The sequence below is a fragment of the Urocampus carinirostris genome, chromosome 17 (genome assembly GCF_059441175.1).
Source record: "Urocampus carinirostris isolate Australia breed hairy pipefish chromosome 17, RoL_Ucar_1.0, whole genome shotgun sequence".
Taxonomy (NCBI): domain Eukaryota; kingdom Metazoa; phylum Chordata; class Actinopteri; order Syngnathiformes; family Syngnathidae; genus Urocampus; species Urocampus carinirostris.
The window spans coordinates 31,963,569-31,988,901 of NC_142365.1; the positions used below are offsets into that span (position 1 = coordinate 31,963,569).

A 25,333-nucleotide genomic window follows, 5' to 3' on the forward strand; every position below is an offset into this window, starting at 1 on the left:
TCAGCCATAACGAAGAGTGAGTTCTCCAGGAGGCGGAGAAGAACGAGTTGGACGTGCTGTGTGTGTTCCTCCGGGGACATGGAAAAGATCAGGATGTCATCGAGGTAAACAAAAACAAACCGGTTCATGAGTCCTTGGAAGACGGCGGGTACGTTGGTAAGGCCAAAGGGCATGCCCAGGTATTCATAGTGCCCTGTAGGGATGTTGAGCGCCGTCTTCCACTCGTCGCCTTTCCGGATTCGCACCAGATGGTAAGCGTTGCGGGAATCAAGCTTGGTGAAGACAGTGGACCCCTGGAGCAGCTCAAAAGCGGAGGAGAGCAGTGGTAGAGGGTAGCTCTTCTTAACCGTGATGTCGTTCAGGCCCCGGCAGTCAATGCAGGGGTGTAATGAACCGTCCTTCTTCCCCACGAAGAAAAACCCTGCCCCTGCCGGCGAAGAGGAAGGCCGCATGATGCCAACAGTCAGGGCGTCGGAGATATACTCCCCCATGGACCGCCTCTCGGGAGCTGAAAGGGAGTGGAGGCCGTCCCGGGGAGGTGTCGACCCCGGGAGGTCAATGGCACAATCGTAGGGTCGATGCGGTGGCAGAGAGGTGGCCTTGGCCTGACTGAAGACCTCCTGAATGTGGTGGTAGCAGGCGGGAACATTGAACAGATGGGGTAGTGTAGTCGTGGAACCGGTCTGCCTAGGCAGGTCTGGTGGCATTTGGCATCCCCACTCTAGGAACGCCCCTGTACGCCAGTCGAGGTGAGGGTTGTGCTGAACCAACCAGGGATGCCCCAGGATGAGAGTCTGGCTGGGAAAGGGAAGCAAGAGGAACCGGATCCCCTCGCGGTTATTTCCGGACAGCCTCATCTCCACCGGCTCCCTAATCTGTGTCACCGTGCCCAGCAGGTGACTGTCCAGGGCGCGGGCAGAAACAGGGGTTGGATGGGGAAGGAGTTTTAACACATCCTTTGAGCTAAGGCCGGGTCCAGAATATTGGCCTCAGCGCCAGAGACGACAAGGGCTGACAGAGCCTGCATGGAACCGGGAATTAGGAGGCGAGCTTTGAGGACTGGTCTGTCGGTTCTGGAGGTCTGGGTCAAGGCTGAGCTCAGTCGGACCCCTTCAACGTCCGATGAGCTCTTCCCTTTTAGTGGGCATGAGGAGACCCAGTGTCTTTGTCCGCCACAATATAAACAAAGGCCCTCATATAGACGGTGCTGATGCTCCGCCACTGACAGGGACGTATATGACCCACCTCCATGGGTTCCGGCCCACTTTAGGCTCAGCCATTCCTAGCGAATGAGTGCAATGACATGGCAGGAGGGGAATCACCTGGGGCGGGCGGATGATGGCAGCTGACGCGACAGGAGTTCCATGAGTTTTGCCAATTGCTCATGCTGCTCTTGCAGGAGGTGTTGATGTTGTTGGACTTGCTGCAGAAGGGTGGCGACACCTGAAAACCGTAGAACCTCGCCATCAGCCCATTGCAAACGCTGCAGGGTGGAGGGAGCTTCCAATTCTCCTTGAACCGCGCTTGCGTAAACGTTCGGTGGGTCCATCACTGGTCAGTCTGTACTGTCAGAACCAGAAAAGAAGGTAGACTCAAACGCGTAAAGTTTCACAACAAACTATCGCAGAAGCTGAGAAGTCAGGTACGGGAAAGCAAGCGCTAGCAATCCAGCGATCACTGGGCAGGCGGCGCAGGGAGCTCACGGGATCGGAACGTGGTTGTAAGGCAGAAAAGAGTTGAGTAGATGGGATGCGTGATCGGAGCATGGTCGATGGGCAAAAACGGGTCGAACAGCCTGGGCGGGAGATCAGAGCGTGATCGGTGGGCAAAAACGGGTCGAGTAGCCAGGGCGGGAGATCAGAGCGTGGTTGAAGGAAGGAAAAAGTCAGATGATCGGGAAGCCAGGGGCAGACTAGCAGGATACAGGTAAGGACGGGACAGACGGGAGCCAAAGTCAAATAGTACTTGCCTTGCATGTGCGGAGGTTCGCTGATGGACTGACAGGGAGTGAATGAAGTACTGAATTTAAATAGGAGGGGAACCAATCAGGCAACGAGCAGCAGCTGGCGCCAAACGAGTGGGGCACAGGTGAAGGCATTGGCCAATCATGACAGTGTTAAGAAGAAGCTAGCCATTCCTTTTAAAATAAAGTGGAAAAAGAAAGCTTGATGCGATTGACAAAATGGTCCGATTGCCTTTTTGGCCACTTTTTACCATGGAGGAGGACCGCTCTTAAAAGTAAGTTAAACCTCACTTTATTTTTTTTTTTAAAGAGCATATTGTTTCATTAAATGTTTATTTTTTTAGTACAAAACAATACAGGTTACTTATATAAACCATAAACATCCAAAATATAGCACTGAAGCAACTTACGAACAAATTTAACTTACGGAACTTAACTCGTTCGTAGGTCGGGCAGCGTCTGTATGTATTGTAAGTTTTATACATGTTTAATAACAATTTGGTTGCCACACTTGGGATGAATGTTGCTTACCGTTATTATTTACAGACATTGTTTGATTGCTCAGACGAGTGGAAGCTTTACAGAGATCGTTGACCGTGAGGTACATTGAACAAAAACATTTACCATATCAAGATATTTCACTATTGCAAAATATTCTATTCTTTAAATCTAGTAATCCTTCGCCGTTTACTTTTTGTGGTTTCGATACTCATCAACTTTCGATTTTAATCTTCAGCAGACAACACACAGCAAAGGCTATCATGGAGGCAGGTTGCAGAGGGCAGTGTGTGTGGGGATTTGGTGGGTTTGACTGTCTGTGTGCGCAACTGTGATGGGCTGGTGTATGCTGCCAGTCAAACGACGGGTGGGTGCACATCAATGTTCCCTCTAAGCTGCATGTGTGCGCAATTGCGCACTACCCAGAGCTTTTCCGCACACAAGAAAATCTAGCCAGCTCACAAAAATAAGGGCTTGAAATTGTTAATTAAAAAGCGAATTGAGTCAAAGTTACAGTGCATGAAGGTAAAAATACAAGGGTTCCCCTGACGCTGTGTTCTAAATGCGGTATTTTGAAGTCAATGTTGAAGTAGAACGGTGTTGAGTAAAGTCAGTAGAGTTTTTTGAGAGCCGGCTTCATCGGCTCGGCTCGGCTCACTAAAAAGAACCGGCTCTTTCGGGTCCCGAATGGCTCTTCAGGTTGTCTTTGCTTTTTTAATCCCTACACGACCAAATATTATGTAAAATTGTGCACAAAATGACTTAAAGGAAGGGGGAGAAATAGAACAAAAAAGAACAAAATACCAAAATGAAAAATGAGTGAAAAGCTGAGAAAAAAACGAAACTAAAGGAGAGAAAAAGAGAAAAAAACTGCAGGAAAAATTCAGAAAAAAGGCCAGGAGAAAAGAAAGAAGCAAATAAAGGGAAAAAATGTAATAGAGAACAAAAAAGCAAGAAAAAAGTAACAGCTAGGAGAAAAATAAACACAATGAGATTTTTTTTAAAAAGGAATTCAAAAAAGGAGAAAAAAAACAGGGAAAAAGAGGAAAAAGTTTGTGTTGCATTCAAATAATTTCCAATTATATCAAGTGAATCTTGTTGCCAACATTGTACTTCCACTAAAAAATGTTATTAATTACAGTTCTGTATTGTGCAACCGACTAAATAAGCCCCCCAAAATGTTAGTATTATGCGACAAAAAATACCAGGAATTAAAAGAAATTGTAGAAACAAATGACGTTTGTGGGCCCTGCAACCTTTGCAATCGTACATTAGTCAATTCATTCAAAAGTGAAAAATAATAGTTGCATTGCCGGAAACTCAGCAAAATGTAACGTGATGTCAAGTTTTGGACATGTTTGATAATGATTTAGTTGCCACACTTGGGATTGCTGTTGCTCACTGTTGTTTCAAGCGTTGCTCACCGACTTTGTGTGAACGCTCAGACCCGTCGAAAATTAGAGGGAACATTGGTGCACATGTCAATTTTTCGACCAAAAATAAACTGCAATGCATGGGGGCAGTTAGTATTTTAGTAGCACGTTACAGTAACAATGAATTAATCAATTAAACTGGACTCAAAGAAATGATCAGCAAGTGTTCCATGGTTTGTTATCAGGTCCAGTTGAAAGATGAAGAAAAAGCGGGTCCGCAGGTCCGGCCTACTGTTGCGGCTAAGTAATGAGCAATCCTTCCCGAGCATATATCTCATCAACGCTAGATCCATTACCTATGAAACGGATGAACTGGAGCTCCAACTCATGAGAAACCGTTACATTCATGACTCTTGTATCACAGAGACCTGGCTCAACGCAAAAATCACCGGAACTAGCATGCAGCTCTTCATTGCTTTCTTACATTGAAAGAAGACGTCTTTTAATTGTGTTGTTCTATACTAAATTGACAATAAAGACCATTCACTCAACATAAATTATTTGTTTTGTGGTTTTTTGGGGTATATTTATAGCTATTATGTTGATACAGTTGAATATATACTGCTATATAATAAAAAAATAAGGGACTGTATGTAGGAAAAAAATAACATTGTTTAAATATGAAGTATAACTTTTTGAATTAATACATTTAAATGCAATTTGTAAGATTCAAGTATTCTATGAGATTGAGTGTAGTATCAGTGTTGGGACTAACTTTACCAAGGAACACAATTATTTTCTGTGTACTGTAACACGTTTTATACATGGTGCGTTACTCCGCGACATATTAAAAGCTGATAATGAATTACTGTTTTCTGGCTTGTAAACTGCAACAACAATAAAGTAAAAATGTGAAATGATAAAGTAAAGAAATGCAGGGGACTTACATACCAACAATGGGGCACACCATGGACACAGGGTTTGTAGACCTTTTTTATGAGCAAATTCAAGCATTATTTAAGGTCTTTCAATGGCAATTTTGAAATAGTTCTAGTAATGTTGAAAGAAGAAAACCAGTGCCAATCAAAAAAAACCTTAGTTTCATTCCTAACTCCAGCCCTAACGTTATTTCGGAACCCTAAAATCGGTTTAAAACTCTAACTTGTAACCCAAACACTTGCTCCCAACGCTATCCCTACAACTAACCCTAGCGGTAACCCTAGCTCTAAATCCATTTTGTAAACCTACATTCAGTTTGGAACCCTAATATGTAACTCAAACTGCAGTACCTAAACCTACACCTAACTCTAGCTGTAACCCAGCCCCTTTTTATTTCAAAACACTAAATTCAGTTATATACGCTTACAATAAGCCAAAACCATAGTTTTTAACTACTCTGACTCAATCCTTTTTTGGAACCGTAAAATAAGTTTTAAACCCTTATTTGAACACCTAACCTAAGAATCATTGCAACAATTTCAAACATTTACAAGCACTTCATCTAAATTTCAAGTACTTTTCAAACCATGAAACCATAACATTCAAATTCAAGCATTTTCAAGGATTTCAAGCACCCATACAAACCCTGCGGGCAGATGCTTTTGTTTGTGAAATGTATGTGCTGTTTACCTCCGGTCATGTCCTCCTCCAGAAGTTGTATCTGCAGGTGGAAGATCTTCTCCTGGAGGTCACACAGGCTGTGCTTCATTTTCTCGCGCCGAGTCACCATGTAGCACAGGTTACGCACCTACAAGCAGAGGAGTACCACATACAGCAAAGGTCTGAACTGCTTAGCCCGGGGTCCAGTTACAGCCCCCAGGATGATAGTTTGATTCCCCCCGCTTTAATATGAAAGTTAAAATGTCAATGTGTATTATTTTCCTCACTAGATGTTTCTGTATTTTGTCGTGACACCGAAAATGAGTGCTGAAAGCACAAGGGAAGGATAAAAAACGTGGAAACTCAAAGTGACCGAAACCTACCCTATAACTGTTGAAAAGGAAAAAAATAAGAAAACAAAAAGGAAAAGAAAACGGAAAAGAAAAAATAGAGAAACATGAATAAATAGAAATAAGACAAAAAGTGAAACTCAAGAAAAAAACTGAAAAAGGAAAAAAAGAAAAAGAAAAAAGAAAAGGAAAAATGACAAAAAAGAGAAAAACTAATAAAAACAATTAAAAAAAAACTTATTCAAAGAAGAAAAAGAAAAAAAGAGAAAAAAATGAAAAAAGAGAGAAAAGAGAGCTAACTTCCCCCCTCCGTTTTTGTCTTTTCACCTTTTCATTTATTTTTTTTCTTTCCTTTTTCTCCATTTTTCTTTTTTTACTTCCCCCTACTTTCCTTTTTCATTACCGTTTTTTTGGACTATTTTTCTTATTTCTTCTTCCCTATTTTTTATTACTTTTCCTCCTTTTTGTCTTTCTTTGAAAAAGGCTGGGTGAAATGAAAAAAAAGGGTGCGTTTTGCTAAATTTCAGTCTTCTTTTGACTCGCTTTGGGTTGCACTACACCACAGGTGTCAAACAGGCGGCACGCGGTCCAGATCAGGCCCGCTAAGGGATTGAATCCAGCCCGCAAGACAACACTCAGAGAAGCACAAGAGAAAAACAAGCTGCAGGTTGAAATATGTCAACTTGATGTTGCCAAAGCCAGGTGCCTTGAACAAAGACACTGTACTATTTCTCTCTCTCTGTGTCTCTCTCTCTCTCTTCCACACCTTTTCTCCCACTCTCTGTCTCTGTGTCTCTCTTTTTCTCTTCCTTTGTTGCTCTTTGTCTCTTTCTCTCTGTGTGTCTTTTTAACTTCTTTTGCTCAAACTTTATTTTTTCCTTTTCTCTTTCTCTCTTCCTACCCTTCGCGCTTTGTTTTCTCTTTTCTCCCCTTCTGTCTTTCTATTTCTTTCTTCCTCTCCCTTTTTTCCCCCTCTCTCACGACTTTTTATCTTTTGTTTCTCACACCCTCTCCCTCTCTTTTTCTTGCTTTGTCCCGCCCTCTCTCTTCTTTTCCCTCCCTCTTTCTTTTATTTCGTTATCTATCTTTTTCTTTCTTTTTAATCTACTAGTCCGGCCCCCGACAGAATGTTTGTTCTATCGTGTGGCCCCTGAGTTAAAATGAGTTTGACACCCCTGCACTACACATTACTGAGACATCTAGTGGACAAATATAAAACACTGCCAGCTAGATTTTCCAAAGATAATCTATTTATAAAGTGTTTCTTACCTCATCTTTGTGCATTTGTATGTATGTTGGCTGCAGGCCGAATATTTATTTATCCGTTGGTCTTGATTGATTGGTCTGCTCAGCCTATTTGTCCCTTTTCATCCCTGCCTGCTAGCGCACCATGGCTAAAAATAGCCTCTCAAGCGGGACACAATGTTCGGAACCTGCAGTTGATTAGGCTGCTAATGTGCATGCATATTGTGTTTGTTTCTGTTTTTAAGCAAAACAGGATACAAAACAGATGGATGGAGGGCAATAGTTTGTTTACATAGCCAAATTCCTGTTTGTTCATTTCTCGCATATCAGTCATTTTTAATGACCACATTAATGAGCACATTTCAAGCATTCTCGTTTTTTTACCAGTACCTTCAAAGGAAAAAGATCCAGTGCCGATCAAAATTGTTTTTTATTTCATTTATTTTACTTTGACGACTAAAATAAACTATTATCTTACTGCTAACACACACTTTAAGCTATGTTAAGATGTTCTTATCTAAGATCTACAATCTTTTTGTGTCAATGAGCTGCTTTAAATTGAAATGAATATGCCATTCTGCTTCAAGAATGCTAGTGCAGCTTCAATACGTCACACTTGTTTACAAACGCGGAAAGGGCGCTATAGGTGTTGGGTAACAATTGAGTTAAAAAATAAAAGAAAGTACTATATGTATAAAAAGCAGAAAGATGAGCCACACTCATTTTAAGGATATGATTGCCACAAAGCAGAGTGCATTCAATTTTTCAATTTTAGATACTAAGCAGTAGTAACAGTAACAACGACAACAACAACAATAATAATAACGCAAATCCACTGCGTAATCACTAAACCAGTAGGGATCTAGATGACATAGGGAAAAGACATTAAGTGTCATTATCACAGCATTTTTATTCACGGTACAACGTTGCACAACCTTGTTATGGCTGAACTCTTTCCCATAATGGTCTTTTACAACATTGTACAACGTTATACAACGTGGCACCCTCAATAAAAATAGTTTGATGATATAATAAAATCTAATAAAATATTTACTTTGTCATAAACAATCAGACTGTCCAAGGTGTTAGGGTTCAATGCTCTCACCTCTATGATTTGGGTTAATATTCGGCTCCATTCAGTGCTAAGCAAATGAGTCAGCAATATTTGTTTATCATTGCTCATTTACGGTAATATTCTACCTTAAAACCTCAGAATGACACGCACCCATACTGAGATTTTTTGGGGGGTACAGCAAGATGCGTGTATGGACAAATATATACCGTATAAGCAGAAAAATGTTTTTCTTTCCGTGCTGCCCCTTTGCAAATGACCCAGGGCCTGGTTCTGGTCCGCGGCCTGGTGGTATAAGACCACTGCTGTAAGAAACCAATGCTTAAAATAGACATGATAAGTTTATATCAATCTTTTTTTTGAACAAAACTTGGTTGGTATGTCTACCAGAAGTACACCAATCCATTAAAAAAGTTTCACAGATTTTGTCCGACTGCTCTAGCATTAGAATCTAAAGTCCTTTCAACGCAGCACTAGGTCCAGTCGACCACGTGTGTTGGCTCCAAACCATTTCAATCACCGTTATTGATCTTTAACTGGCCCGCTACCACGGCTCGGACATCAGGCCTTTAATCAAAGATGGAATGTTCCCAATCTAGAACGCTTCAAGCAAGAAAATCAGTAAGCGATTTTTCGGCTTGTTGAATCGTCAATTAGTCAAACTGCAGACACTCTAAAGCCACATGCAATTACATCAACTGCCATTAAAAACATCTGCCATTAAATGATGTCTGTAAATGCAAGCAGGATCTTGCGACGCAAACCACCTGCACCTGAACACCACCAAGACCAGGGAGATGGTGGTGGACTTCAGGAGAACTAGAACTCACCCGGTTCCTGTAACCATCAAAGGAGAATGTGTAGAATTTGTCCAGACCTACAAATACCTGGGTGTGCAGCTGGACAACAAACTGGACTGGCCTGCCAACACAGAAGCTCTATGTAGGAAAGGCCAAAGCCGACTTTACTTCCTCAGAAGGCTGGCCTCCTTCAAAATCTGCAAAAAGCTCCTTAAAATATTCTATGAGACAGTTGTGGCAAGCGCCCTCTTCGATGCGGCAGCGTGTTGGGGAGGCAGCGTCATGAAGAAGGATGCCTCTCGTCTCAATAAACTGGCGAGGAAAGCGAGCTCTGTTGTGGGCACAGAGCTGGACAGGCTGACAACAGTAGCTTAGAGACGGGCACTGGAAAAGCTGCGGTCAATCATGGACAATCCATCGCATCCACTACACAGCATTATCTCCAGACAGAAGAGCAGTTTCAGCGACAGACTGCTGTCACTGTCTTGTACCACAGAATGAAGAGATCTTTTCTTCCTCATTCCATGAGGCTCTTTAACTCTACCCGGCAGAGTAAAAGCCCAAATTAAACCACACCCACTACATTGCATATTACCGAATTTTATTGCAACATGTATTCTGTGTAGCACTAATTAGATATTCTATATAACACGCTACAGTGGGCATTTGCACGTCACATTGGGTATTTGTATATTGTATTCTCTTTGCTTTATTATTGTATTGTTCTCAGCTCAGGGATGCTGCTGGAAATGTGAATTTCCCTGCGGGGATGAATAAAGTATCTATCTATCTATCTATCTATCTATCTATCTATCTATCCAGCTATCTATCTATCTATCTATCTATCTATCTATCTATCTATGAGGTCCTTAATGTCAACAACAATTTATGTAGTTGTTGTGTACCGCCCACCTGGACCATATTAAAATTTTTTGGATGAATTTTCGGAACTGTTAACAGACTTAGTCACTTATGCGGACAATGTTGTAATTATTGGTGATTTTAATGTTCACACAAACTCCCCATCCAATTCACTTGCGATTACTTTTAAGTCACTGATTGATACATTTGGTTTTAATCAAATGGTTGATGTGTCCACTCATAAAGATGGGAATACTCTCGATCTTGTTCTGACCGTGGGTGTAGTAGCTTCAAATGTTACAGTGTTACCGTATCCTAATGCCATCTCTGATCACTATCTTGTTAAGTGTGAGGTGCTGTTTGGTGTTTACTGTGAGGAGAATTTCGTTTTTTTTTTTTTAATTATTATTTTTTAGATCCGGTTAATGGGGACCAAAACCACCCGCTAAAAGTGAAAATCTGCGAAGTAGCGACGCCCCATCAAAAATAAATAAATAAATAAAAAAAAATAGAATCTCATCTCATTATCTACACCGCTTATCTTTATAAGGGTGACGCCGCGTCTGCCAAACTCGCCCCGTCGCGCGGCCCGGGAGTGACCTCCGCCGACTACCTAGAAAATAATCTCTTTGAAACTGTCCAGTCAGCATTTAGGGTAAATCCCTCGACTGAGACAGCCCTGGCTAAAGTAACCGATGAACTCCTCTTAGCAATAGATTCCGGTGCCTCGTCAATGTTACTGCTGCTGGATCTCAGTGCTGCTTTTGATACTGTCGACCACAACATATTACTTGTTTGTCTGGAATGCATCGGTATCTCAGGGACTGTACTCTCGCGGTTTAGGTCCTACCTGTTAGACAGGATCCAATGTGTTAATTACGGAAATCTGACCTCTAAACACTCTGATGTCCCCTTTGGCGTTCCACAGGACTCTGTACTCGGCCCCCTCCTTTTTAGTATTAATTTGCTTCCGCATGGTGATATTATCCACAAGTATAATATTAGTTTTCATTGCTATGCAGATGACATTCAACTGTATCTGCCACTGGAGACAACTGGACAGTTAAGTTGTAGAAATCTTTAGGCTTGCCTTACTGAGATTCAAACATGGAAGTCACTTAATTTTTTGCGCCTTAACCCAGAAAAAAATGAAATGTTGATTATTGGTCCAGCTCATTGTCATGAGTTGTTTTCAAACCCTGCCCTGAACCTAGACATATGTCATATCACCCATAGTGACTCGGTTAAACATCATGGTGTTATATTTTATCCTAATCCGTAGTTTCAGTTACACGTGAAAAATATTTCCAGAATATCTTTCTTCCACCCTAATATTGCGAAGATGCTGTCCCAACCAGATGCAGAGGTTCTAATTCATGCGTTTATTACTTCTCGGCTTGATTACTGTAATGTATTGCTTTCTGGTCTCCCGATGTCTAGCATCAAAAGTTTGCAGCTGGTTCAGAATGCGGCAGCGAGACTCTTGACTAAGACAAAAAAAGTTTGAGCATGTTACTCCTGTATTGGCCAACTTGCACAGGCTCCCAGGCCACTTAGAAGCTTAGCAAATATCTTTTTCCTCATGAAACTTAAATAGGCTGCCCTTTTCCCTCGGCTGGTCCTCGACTTTCACAGAGCAACAATCAAAAGGATCCTGTGCCTCAACATGACCGTGTGGTATGGCAGCTGCACGGCACAGGAGAAGAAATAACTGGCACGGGTGGTTCGGACTGCAAAAAGTATCGTTGGCCACCCCTTCCTGACTTGGAATCTATATATGTCAATAGAGGAGTAGGATCCATGGATCCAAGCCACCTGGGCCACAGACTATCGCTTTGATCAGAAAAGCAGTATTATAATTAATTTTGATTGCAGTTGCCAAGTCATCTTTGCAGGTCGGGGCCTTGCTGTTGACATTTGTTTTCAATTTACACCACAGGTTTTTCAATTGGGTTTAGATCTGGGCTATTTGCAGGCATGACATTGACTGGATGCGTCTTTCTCCAAGGAATGCTTTAGCATTTTTTGCTCTGTGGCTTGATGCATTGTCATCTTGGAAAATGAGTTCATTATCCCCAAACATTTTTTAAAATTGAAGGAATAAGAAAGCTGCCCAAAATGCCAATGTAAACGTGTGCATTTATGGCAGATTTGACCACAGCCATCTCCCCAGTGCCTTTACCTAACATGCAGACCCATATCATTAAGAACTGGTTATTTGGATGTTTTAATTAGGCGGTCCGCTTTGTAAATCTCACCGGAACCGCACCAAACAAAAAGTTGCAGAAACATCACCTTGTCCAATGCAGATTTGTGAAACATCACTGAAGATAACCTTCATCCAGTCATCCACAGTCCATAATTGCCGCTCATTAGCCCATTGCACTCTTGTTCTTTTGTGTTTAAGTATCCACAATGGATAGCTTTCTTAGATTAAAATCTAATATCCTTCAGGCTATTTTGCACAGTTCTGTCACATACATTGACTCCAATTTCCTTCCATTTCCTCTTCATTTGTGTTGTTGTTTATTTTCTGTTTTTAAGACATTTGACCTTTAGTTATTTGTCTTGACACATACATGTCTTCCTTGGCCTACCAGTACGCTTAAATTTAACAACCTTCCTATGCTTATTGTACTTCGATACAGCTGAGTGTGAACAGCCCACATCTTTGTCAACCATACGAGTAGAGTTACAGGAGCCCTCCAAGGTCTGATCGCTGCCCTTTTTCAACTGCTGACTAATGAGCAGACCTAGTCTAAGCCAGGTGCCCAATTAAGGAGAGGAAATTGACTGGGTTTGTCCTTATTTTCGACTCAAAATGCATTGATTCCATTTTTTTTCCCTCAGAATTGAGTGATTCCATATTTATTTCTCTGCACTTGCTCTATTGCAATGTTTTTTCTTAATTTCGTTTAATATTTTTGAATGCCAATATGTTGAACTTTGGAATGACCTTAGAATTTTTTTCATGTTTGTGATCTGAGTTTTTTCTACAGAATAAAAAAGGCTGAGTGAGGGCTTGCACGAGACCTGTGAATAAATACTTTTTGCTAGGAGTTGTATATATATATATATATATATATATATATATATATATATTTATTTATTTATTTATATTTTGTATGTTCTCCGCACTCCGGTTTCCTCCCACATTCCAAAAACATGCATTTCAGGTGAATTGGCCGGTCCAAATTGTCCCTAGGTGTGAATGAGCGAATGAGTTGTCTGTCCCCGTGGCAACCAGTTCAGGGTGTCCCCTGCCCACTGCCCGATGATTGCTGGGATGGGCTCCAGCACCCCCGCGACCCTACTGAGGATAAGCGGTGCGGCTGATGAGATGAGATGATTTTATATATATATATATATATATATATATATATATATATATATATATATATACACAGTGGGACCTCGATTCATCGCGATTCCACGTATATATATATTTATATATATATATATATATATATATATATATATATATATATATATATACATACAGTGCATCCGGAAAGTATTCACAGCGCTTCACTTTTTCCACATTTTGTTTTGTTACAGCCTCATTCCAAATTGTATTAATTTAATCTCTTATCTCAAAATTCTACACAAAATACTCCATTATGACAATGTGAAAATTTTTTTTATCAACCTTTATTGAATTTATCAAAAATAGAAAACTAAGAAATCACATTTACATAAGTATTCACAGCCTTTGCTTAATACTTTGTTGATCCCCCTTTGGCAGCAAATACAGCCTCAAGTCTTTTTGAATATGATCCCACAGGTTTAGCACACCTATCTTTAGGCAGTTTTGCCCATTCTTCTTTGCAATAGGTCTCAAGCTCAATCAGGTTGGATGGGAGACGTTTGTGCACAGCCATTTTCAGATATCTCCAGAGATGTTCGATCGGATTCAAGTCTGGACTCTGGCTGGGCCACTCCAGGACATTCACGGAGTGGTTCTGAAGCCAATCTTTAGAGATCTTGGCTGTGTGCTTTGGGTCTTTGTCCTGCTGAAAAATGAACCTTCGCCCCAGCCTGAGGTCAAGAGCGCTCTGGAGCAGGATTTCATCCAGGATATCTCTATATATTGCTGCATTCATTTTTCCTTCTATCCTGACTAGTCTGCCAGTTCCTGCTGCTGAAAACCATCCCCACAGCATGATGCTGCCACCACCATGCTTCACTGTAGGGATGGTATTGGCCTGGTGATGAGCGGTGCCTGGTTTCCTCCAAACATGGCGCCTGGCATTCACACCAAAGAGTTCAATCTTTGTCTCATCAGACCAGAGAATTTTGTTTCTCATGGTCTGAGAGTCATTCAGGTGCTTTTTGGCAAATTCCAGACGGGCTTCCATGTTCCTTTTACTAAGGAGTGGCTTTCGTCTGGCCACTCTACCATACAGGCCTGATTGGTGGATTGCTGCAGAGATGGTTGTCCTGCTGGAAGGCTCTCCTCTCTCCACAGAGGAACGCTGGAGCTCTGACAGAGTGACCATCGGGTTCTTGGTCACCTCCCTGACTAAGGCCCTTCTTCCCCGATCGCTCAGTTTAGAAGGCCGGCCAGCTCTAGGAAGAGTCCTGGTGGTTCCAAATGTCTTCCATTTACAAATAATGGAGGCCACTGTGCTAATTGGAACCTTCAAAGCAGCAGAATTTTTTCTGTATCCTTCCCCAGATTTGTGCCTCGAGGCAATCCTGTCTCGCAGGTCTACAGACAGTTCTTTTGACTTCATGCTTGGTGTTTGTGCTCTGACTTGCACACTCAACTGTGGGACCTTATATGGACAGGTGTGTGCCTTTCCAAATCATGTCCAATCAACTGAATTTACTGCAGGTGGACTCCAATTAAGCTGTAGAAAGATCTCAAGGATGATCAGTGGAAAAAAGATGCACCTGAGCTCAATTTTGAGCTTCATGGCAAAGGCTGTGAATACTTATGTAAATGTGATTTCTTAGTTTTCTATTTTTAATAAATTCAAAAAAAAGTAAAAAAAAAACTTTTTCACATTGTCATAATGGAGTATTTTGTGTAGAATTTTGAGATGAGAGATTAAATTAATACAATTTGGAATGAGGCTGTAACATAAAAAAATGTGGAAAAAGTGAAGCGCTGTGAATACTTTCCGGATGCACTGTATGTATATATATATATATATATATATATATATATATATATATATATATACGTGGAATCGCGAAGAATCGAGGTCCCACTGTGTGTATATATATATATATATATATATATATCATCTCATCTCATCAGATTTTCACTTTTCGCGAGTGGTTTTGGTCTCCATTAACCGCGATAATTGAGGGATTACTGTATATATATATATATATATATATATATATATATATATATATATATATATATATATATATACAGTAATCCCTCAATTATCTATATATACTGTATATATATTTATATATAGATTATTCTCCCCGTGCTTGCCTGGGTTTCCTCCGGGCACTCCGGTTTCCTCCCACATTCCAAAAACATGCATGTTAGGTTAATTGGCCGGTCCATATTGTCCCTAGGTGTGAATGAGCGAGTGGGTTGTCCGTCTCTGTGTGCCCTGCGATTGGCTGGCAGTTCGGGGTGTCCCCCTGCCCACTGCCCGAAGATAGCTGGGATGGGCTCCAGCACCCCCGCGAAACTACTGAGGATAAGCGGTGCTGATAATGAATTGTGCGCAGCTTAGAGGGAACATTGTCAGTAACACATCACGAAGTGGAGATATTCCTCTGTAGATGGATCCCAAAGCCAAAAAAACACAATAGGTTTAAAGTGTGTCTTACTTTGCAAACAGTATAGGTGTAACAGAGTTGAAATTTGATTGTTTTGAATGTTTTTTTGAATTCTTACAAAATCTGTGTTTTTGTTGTATTACTGTTAATATTCCGGTACCTCATTCAGTTGTTAAGTCATGGGCGTCTGCGACTGTTTTTTTCGTTTGGCACTTTATGGGCTTCAGCGCTTGCCGTAGCTTAAGTGATTTTTGTAAGCGTTGAAGGTAAGATGTGCCCAATATCAGTTGGATAAAAACAATGCATATTTTGCTAGACATTTGAGCTGCTTTCGAAATTATTTTTGTATATAAAGATATATAAGTTGTTCTAAATGATGTATATTAAAAAAGCACTAAATAAGAAGTTAAGTAATACAGTTTGAAATGAAAATGCAACGTGTTTTGATGCAAACACGCCACGAGGTGCGGCCTGTTGAGTGATGACCCGTTCTTTTGTATCTTTAATATTTTAGATAATTGCAGTCGTGAACAGAGACCCCTGACTTTTGTGTTGTTTTATTTACTGAATGCAGGTACGTGGGAAAGTTATGTTCATTGTTATTATCGAAGTTTCATTATTAATGTGCTCGCATGTTGTCTGCTTGCCGTAGCTTAAGTGATTTTTGTAAGCGTTGAAGATAATTGCAGTCGTGAACAGAGACCCCTGACTTTTGTGTTGTTTTATTTACTGAATGCAGGCAATAAACCCAGAGATTGTGAAACCTTGTGTCGTGCATGAACGAGGGTCGCTACATAGGCAGGGAAGTCCAATTTTAAATGAAAAAAAAAACCCCTGATTTTTTTACACCGCGGGATTCAATGAAACCAGGGTTTCATTCGCAATAAAAATACATTACATATGGCTATTATAGTACATTAAATAAAGGCCATTTGTGTACAATTAGTTGTGATCGTGGATATCACAGCGTACATTGATTCGTCTCTGGTGTTGGTGACTTTTGCATCTGCGTTAACAAACACATTTTCTAGAATACAATCGCGCTTTATTGTTTTAATAAACGCGTTATATAGACTACTATCGCGTAATTGTTTTAATTAGCTCGCTTTATTGTTTTAATAAACGTAATATATAGAATACGATTGCTTTTGTCGGAAGCGCAGCAGAATGCGCGTTCACGCAAGCGGGGGAGGATTCTGCAGGGGAGTTGGATTTAGGCACTACACCGTACCTGGACACAGCGCGTTTTAATGTATCTGCCTTCTCAGACTCGTCTTTGAATTCATGTTCATGTTTCGTCTCGTAATGACGTTTAACACTTGCGAGGTACAATGCTCTCGAGGCATAATGCACAAACAGCACGGTCTTTTTTTGCACAAAGCCCCAGTCATCTGTCCACGCTGGCTAAAAAGAACAAGATTCGTTCATTTATCGTGCGCCGGTGTTTCTGTGGGAGGGTTAAAACACAGATCTCACCTCCTCTGCGAGGCACCGCGCAGACACACCGCAAAGCCGCTAAACAACATAGCGCGCAATGAAAATGTCAAAATTTCAGGTAAAAATGCGCGTTAAAAAAAACAAAACATCATTACTTTGCCGTGTGCTCGCGTGCCACTGGTTAACCCCTCGCGTGCCGGTGCTGGCACGCGTGTCATAGGTTGCCGACCCCCTGGGTTAGTCAAAATTTCATCTCATACATGTGCTACCAATGTCAAAAACGTGTGATTACCAACTCGTGCATGGTGACACAAGTGTGTTTGGGCCCCCATCCCCACCTCCATTGTCTTATCAAAGCCGTGTGAATTACGGTTTGACTGGCCGTGAATTATTTATTTCCGCAGAGGCCGTGGAAACACACAAGCGGCAATAAATATTTATACGTGAGCCTCATATTTATTTCATTGCAGTATCAGAGGGGCAGCTAGCAGGATGGTGTCAGGAAGGAGGAGGGGAAAGAAAAAAAAAAACAGGTGAAAGAAATTGATGATGGTTACTGTTACAGTACAGCGTAAACGTGCTGCAGTACAACTTGTAAGAAGTAGGGCAGAGAGGCTGAATAAAATATGTTAAATGAGCACTACAGGCTAAGCTTTTTATATTGCAGCTAAATGTACCGGAGGACAGTATTAATACTAACTAGGGAATGTAACTTCTGGGGCAATAACGCGTAAAAGCTGAAGTGCTGATATTGAAATGAACTGAGTTCACAAAAACAACGAGATATTTTGTAATGGAGTTTTTGTAGTAGGGGAACTGTGCAAGAAGTTAGTTAATAGGTCAAAATTTGGATTTTTTTCAAAATAGAAAATTTGTAATACTTTTATGCGAAAGGATTTGGGAAAGAGCAGCACGGCGGCGCAGTGGTTAGCGCGTGTTCGGCACAGTTCTGAGGTCATGTGATCGAACCTTCTGTGTGGAGTTTGCATGTTTTCCCTGTGCTTACGTGGGTTTCCTCTGGGCACTTTCCCCCCACATTCCAAAAACATGCACATCAGGTTAATTGGCTGGTACAAATTGTCCCTAGGTGTGAATGAGCGAGCGAATTGTCTGTCCCTGTGTGCCCTGCGACTGGCTGGCAACCAGTTCAGGGTGTCCACTGCCTACTGCCCGAAGATTGCTGGGATGGGCTCCAGCACCCCTGCGACCCTACTGAGGATAAGCGGTGCCGATAATGAATGGATGGATGGATGGATGGATGGTTGGATTTGGGAAATGTGAGTTTTCAAGGTGTTATACTGTAATTTTGACTGTAATTATTTTAATAATCAATGAATTTTTTAATCAACTGATAAATATGATTTACTCCACCCATTCACATATTGAAGTTTTGGACGAATAGAAAAAAGTGCCCAAAACGATAGAATACTCTAGCATCCATCCATTATCTTCCGCTTATCCAGGGGTCTGGCCGCGGGGGCAGCAGCTTTAACAGGGAAGCCCAGACCTCCCTATCCCCAGCCACTTCTTCCAGCTCATCCGACGGGATCCTAAGGCATTCCCAGGCCAGCCTCGAGACATAGTCTCTCAAGCATGTCCTGGGTTGTCCTCGGGGCCTCCTAGCATATAAAACAAAACAATACAAATATCCAAGTGTTTGTCAATAACAATAAATAAAAATACATAAAAAATGTATACTGTACACCGGCAAATATGCAAGAAAGTGCAAAAAAAAAAAAAAAAAAGAGACAAAGGAGGAATGCGAATTCTTCACTAAATATCAACTTATCGTGCTTTCACAGCACTTTGAGTTTCATTTTGATGTCTGAAAAGTGCTATGTAAAAAAATTTGGACTTGGATCAAGATGACCTCGTGCATCAAAATGTGTTCTCAAAGTGCCCTCTGCTGGACCAAAGTGTGACTACAAGTTTATTGCCAGATCAAGAGGAAATTCAATGCACTCTCTTGTTTGCATTGAATAATGAGTGCTGCATAAATCGCGCAGCACAACGATTTGATGATGACATTTGTTGCAAACGCTTTTAACAAGTGATTTTAATCAATATTATCGTTGTTGTAGCCCTAATAAATACCATTAATTTACCTGGTGATATCTTTCATGATGAGAACTGTGTCATAGTTGCAAACATGTTTTCATTAGGGAAAAGTGAAAGTTGGTGCAGACAAAATGAGGCCTCACATGGGGCACCAATAAGGCAGGTAAATTTAGATTTTGTCTTTCGACGAGTGAAAATTAATGCAGGGTGACCGGAGAAAACCCAAATCACTTCCTTGTCACCTGGAAACATTTATTTTTGTCATGGTTGCCATGGCGCCGAATTGGCCCCGCCTGTGTGAGTCACGGTTGCCATGGTGCCCGATATCGACTCGGGCTATTGGAATCGGTCTCGTCGGTCTCTGGCTTACTGTCCACGCCAGACCGGCTTCCAAACGAACATGACTCCCCATTTCCCGTAAAATAAAAGGCTTGTGTGTGAACATCACGTGATTGGGTCCTGTATCTGTTCTGGTTCTGACAATTTTTTTAATGTGAAAATGCAAATAAATAAGGCATCCCCAAGAAGTAAAGAGGAAATCGTCCTACTTTAATTCTTTTCTTGGTCTACATTTTGCCAACAATTGCATTTTTGGGGGAAATTTCGTGAACTGAAACATATTTACTATATTCATGGCAGTGTTGCGTCAAGGAGCCAACTGATGCCGATCAAACAGGGTGGACTCCGCATTTCCATGGCACTCTAGTGAGCTGTTTCACTTTATGTCTGATCATTTTTTTTCTTGCCTTGTCTTTTGTCTGAACCCGAAAAAGTTACATAAGAAGACAATTGATGGCAGACAAGCAGATGTGAAATGGGCCTCACTAATACATTTACCTACCAGAGAAATAAACTTAAGTGTCATCCGGTTTCGCTTTCCCTTTTCAACCTTTTTTTTATTTTTCCGTTGATAAAATTCATATAAAGTGCCCTCCAAGCTTGTAAACAAAATGACTAGCACGAGGAATACATACCTATCAACCTGTACGATTTTGCCGTACAAAGTATGTTTATTAAGCATTTTAAGACGTGTACGACGTACAAAAAAATCTGTACGGAAATACACAAATTTGTCAATACAAAATGGTCATATCATGCTAACGGCATGAACAGTAAATACAGGGTTCAACCAGGATTTTTCCATTAAGTTTTAAGACTTTTGAAGACATTAACAAGATGACATTCAATGAAATGTAAGACCAATATCACACCTATTCTGGCATACAGATGTGCTGAGGTGACTCGCGACCCGCCTCCATTAAGAGAACGGGAAACGCGGTACATTGTGATTCACCCGGAGACAGGGGGCGGTACGTGGCGCAATGACGACACAGTGGAACCAAACCCTGCCGGCTACGACCAGGTTGCATCGCCGTGCCAGGGCGGCCACTAGCCCTAACCCCTAAAGCACACGTGCACTCCCGGTCCCGTCAGGTTCCAGGTGCGGGGTCGGCTTAATGTGTGGGACAGACCTTTCTGGGGTGTTGGAAGGTCACGCCACCGTGATGGGTTCGGGATGTCAGCTGGGTGACTTTCTGACGGAGGTCTGCACCCGAATGCCGCCGTTATCCCTGCCTGTTTAGAAGTCAGCTGGGAGACCACCCCCACTCATTACTTGCTACAGCCAGAACTCAGTTATACGGGGGGTTTGGGTTTTTTAAGGGTTATTGTTCTATCTTCGTTATTCATTATCCATTATCCGTTATCGGTCAGTTCATAATACGCTACAAAGCCTAGGAGCCGGGACACTTACTCTTAGCCAAAAGGCCAAGCTAAGGTCCTAGCCCAGAACTCAGTTATACTTGAAATCACTCAAACACAGCGAATAAAGTTACTCTTGACCTTCCAATGCCAAAGTTCCATACTTTTGTAAGTTTACCGTACCACTATAAGGCCCACCTAAAAGTCTTAATTTTTTTCAAAAGCTGACCATGCGCCTTATAATACAGTGCGCCTTTTATATGGCTCAATATTAAATCGCAAGGTCTCGCAACTTACACAACAGCCGCCGACTTGATTTTCCCCCGAACGTGGAGTAGTCCGCGGTGTATGCTGGGATTTATATACCGGCGTTTCATTGGCTAACCAATGTGTCAATCATCATTTGAATCGATCGCTATTGGCTAAAGTTTTTCGGAGCCTCGGATTGGCTAAAGGGCCAAAACAAACCCTGCAATTGGCCGAAAAAGATGTGTCAATCATCCGTTAAATCGATCGCTATTGGCTGAAGTTATTCGGAGCCTCGGATTGGCTAGAGGGCCAAAACAAACCCTGCAATTGGCCGAAAAAAATGTGTCAATCATCCATTAAATCGATCGCTATTGGCTGAAGTTATTCGGAGCCTCGGATAGGCTAGAGGGCCAAAACAAACCCTGCAATTGGCCGAAAAAGATGACTGAATAGCAAGCTTGCTAAACTACGCCATTGTTTTAGAACGATCTTGATGTTGCTGTGATGAGTTGAGTGAATTAAACTCAATTCCAAGTGTTTTTTGTCATATGCACAGTAAAGTTGCGAGCGAAAAAGAAAATAGAAACTAAGGAATGGTTGGCATTTCTTGAATCTCAAGACTTTAACCTTCCAAATGATATTTGAAATGATGCATTTGAGTGACATCGTACAGACACCGCATCCGCACGTGTCTACGACACGTATTTGCTTCTTTGCAAGCTTTGGGAATGTTAAGGGGGTAATCAGTTTGACTGAATCATCTGACTGTTTTGTCGACGTTCCCATTGTAGCGCCTTATAATCCGGTGCGCCTTATCTATGGAAGATATAGGACCAAAAACTATTTTTTGGGGGTGCGCCCTATAACCAGGTGTGCCCTATAGTGCGGAAAATACGATACTTATTATGCACCTCTATCACACAGATAAGAAAGGATAAAAACAAGACATTTGACAGTTATATTTAAGACTTGTAGAATTCTCTAAAGATGTTTTCAATCCCTTAATTTATCAAATTTAAGAATTTTTAAAGTTTTTTTAAAACCTTCGGGGAACCCTGAAATATCTCAGATCATAACAACTAAATCAGCCGTGACAAGACATGAACGGTTTATGGCTGCAACGATTAGTCGAAATTGTTAAAAAAACAAAATAATAGAGATACTTTACAATGAATCTCATTGTTAAGTCAAGTCATTTTTATTTGTATAGCCCTTAATCACAAAGAGTCTCAAAGGACTGCACAGGTTATCACACAGACTATTTTTCAGACTATTATTACATCATCCTCTGATCTGGAACGAACACGAGGGCAAGGAAAAACTCAAAAACCTCAACATGAGGAAAATGTCGCCAGACACAAGAGAGGCAACTCTACACAGGGTTCTAACACCTTTTTCAAATTCAAGCACTTTTTCCATTTTTCTCCAGCATCATTAAAAGAAATAATTTGGTGTGAATCATGTATTTTGCAGAGTCACAAATATATATGTGATTTTCATTTTTGTTTTTCAAATATTGCGTGTGCACTTATTAAAATTAATTATTTATTTCAAGCATTTTCACCCGTACAAACCCTTCAGGGTGTCCCCTGCCCACTGCCCAGAGATGGCTGGGATGGGCTCCAGCCCCCCCCCCCGCGACCCTAATCAGGATAAGCGGTACGGCTAATGAGATGAGATGAGATGAGATGAGAAGAGAGCTTGAGCATTGTCAGACTGTGCCTAAAAAATATATTTTAAATAAAATGCATGCTGTCCGAAGAACAAATTTCAGGTGTCAAAGCGTTTGATTCAGACTCTAAGTTCTTTCGTTACAGACTTTGAAGTTGACCTCTAATTGTACTTCACCAAATGGACATATCTGTTTTTTTTACTGTTCTACTACTGCTAATTTGCCCCTTCTTGGTTTCACAGTTCACGGATCTCTTAACCGCTAGGGTTGTATGGGCACCACTTCCTGTGGTGTGAATTGGGCAAGTACAGCCTAGTGGCCCCTACCCTTCACCAGGTCTTTTTTTTGTGGTAGGGGTTTGATCCCCACCATGAAACAGATAGTACTGATTTCCATTGTTACTAGTAGCATGCACAAAGAAAAAATGCTTACTTGATTTTAATTTGTTTTTAAATTGACTGTTCCTAAAAACAGACAGTGGTTTATTTATGGATTCATATCTCTTCTGACCGAGCACAGTGCCTGATTGGTTTTAGAATACGGCGTAAGTTCAGTAAAATATGTAATTTTCTTTGTACCCTTCTTTGTACTTTCTTGTGTTCATTATCATAATGAAATCAACTTCATACTAAATTTAATTTAAAAAAAATACACTTATCCGATTATTTGACTAATCTCTTCAACATTCGGTGATTAGTTGACTATCAAAGTAGTCATTAGTTGCAGCCAGTCTTGGGCATGTTACTTTTAAAGAGTAATTAGTTGTAGATCATCACTACTTCCAAGAAGTAACTGAGTTAGTAACTGAATTACTCTATGGTAAAAGTAACTAGTTACCAGGGAAAATAAGCATTTCCATTACTTTAAAAATAATTTGTTCTCAAAGAGTTAGACATTTTAAGTCAGTTGGATAGAGAGCAGACAGATAGTTGTGTTATAGAACCATGAAATATTTATTCCACCTCACAAGCGAAAGATTTATCCTACACTTGAAGTGCAACAAAAATTCAGATTCAGATTCAGATTCAGATTCAGATCTACTTTATTGTCATTCTAGTACACGTGTATACAGAATATAAATATAAAATATAAATTAATAGTGAACATAATAAAGTGAGTTAATTCAATTAAATCTAAGTCTCTCAACCTGAGACAACTGGTCAAGTAGCCTACTGTCCTCAGTGTTCTCGTTTGCCTGCGTCCCTGCGTCCTAGACGCATTTTTTTTGCTGGGGACGCATAATAATAATTAATAATTTGAATAAGAAAATGTATTTTTCTACTTAACTATATTTGCATGAATTTTTTCCTTCTACAGTGAACGTCCAAGCGACTTCATTTTTGAACTTTTTTTTATAATAAACCTCATTCATGTCGAGCAACTCAGTGTGTCACAACAAAAGGTTCATTAACAATATATATGATATAAGGAAACACATGTACAATATAACATGTTAAACTACATAAATAAACATGTTTGAAAAAAAAAAAGATTTTTTGGTATATTCTAAGGGAAAATACGCCAGTTTGTAAGGGCATGGAGCACACTAAATTTTGGGGACCCATAGATCTCTGTTGGGACCCATAGATTTTTGAGCATGCGAGTCCCCAGGACCCATCACTTTTCAGAGGTAAAATGAACATTGTGTCCTTCAAGTATTTGGTCCGTAAAAGGCCGAGCGTGTGATGTCACATGTCCTGGATCGCATACATGTTGCATTTAGATGGAAACGATTACTAAATCAAAGTAACGCACTTCTTTTGACCGCCAGTAACTGTAACGTGTAAAAGATAATTAGTTAGATAACCCTGTGGCTGAAAAAATAACGCTGTAACATAACAGTGTCATTTATAATGCCATTATTCCCAACACTGGTTGCAGCGCAAGAATGTATAATCAGGTCTGATTTGTCTTTGTATTACCAAAACAAATTTGGTCATTCAGCCAGTAAAATGCACAACACCACTTTTACCATTTCGATACAGTAATCTTTCTTTTTAAATTTTGGGGGGAAATCAGTTTTCCAGAATACTCACGACACCTGATAGTGACACCTGCTGTTATCGACCACTAGGGAGCAAGATGCCAGCTTTTCAAGGACATCACAGAACAAGTTTTTTTACGGGCAAAACTTCAAAGACCCACAGTCTACGAAGGGGTGTCCATGGTTTGATCCAGAACGACATTAGCGCCCAAGAAATTTGGAAACACCCACACACACAAGTGGATGGTGAATGGAAAGGATTTTTCAATTTGCCAGCAAATCAAAGTTGATAAGAAACCTCTCTGGTGGCAACATGCACAAGTCGAACACAATTGCGCTGCAATGCAAGACGTGCAACACTTTCATCCTGACAAGGCATTCTTCTGGGCAAAGAGAATGTGAAAGATGAGAGAAAAAAGCTGACAAACTGAATCTTGAGAGTTGTAATAAAAGGCATATATGGAGTAGGTACTAAGCTTTGCCTCGGACTAGCCCTTTGTGTTTTCCTTAAGTAAAGAGAGGAGAGGGATTGTACTGGATTTAAATCAGCCCCACGTGTTATAACCTGATGCTAATATAACCTTGTTTGGATCAGGCAAATAAAAGGGATCCTAAAAGAAAGAAAACAACATGAAAAACGTGCAGTGTTATACAGCATTTATGAAGTGACTCAGTTCGGCATTGTGGAAGCATACCTAAACGAAAAAATGTTCTAATGCA

General features: G+C 40.8%; 1 protein-coding gene across 3 annotated transcripts in view; it reads right to left on the reverse strand.

Annotated features, from left to right (window-relative positions):
• Positions 1-25,333, reverse strand: part of jade2 (jade family PHD finger 2) — a 182,423-nt gene that overhangs the window by 22,201 nt on the left and 134,889 nt on the right. For all 3 annotated transcript variants that reach the window (XM_088320904.1, XM_088320901.1, XM_088320905.1), the window contains one exon: positions 5,464-5,581. In XM_088320904.1, coding sequence (XP_088177030.1) covers positions 5,464-5,581 — 118 coding nt within the window. The remainder of the gene's footprint in view (positions 1-5,463; positions 5,582-25,333) is intronic.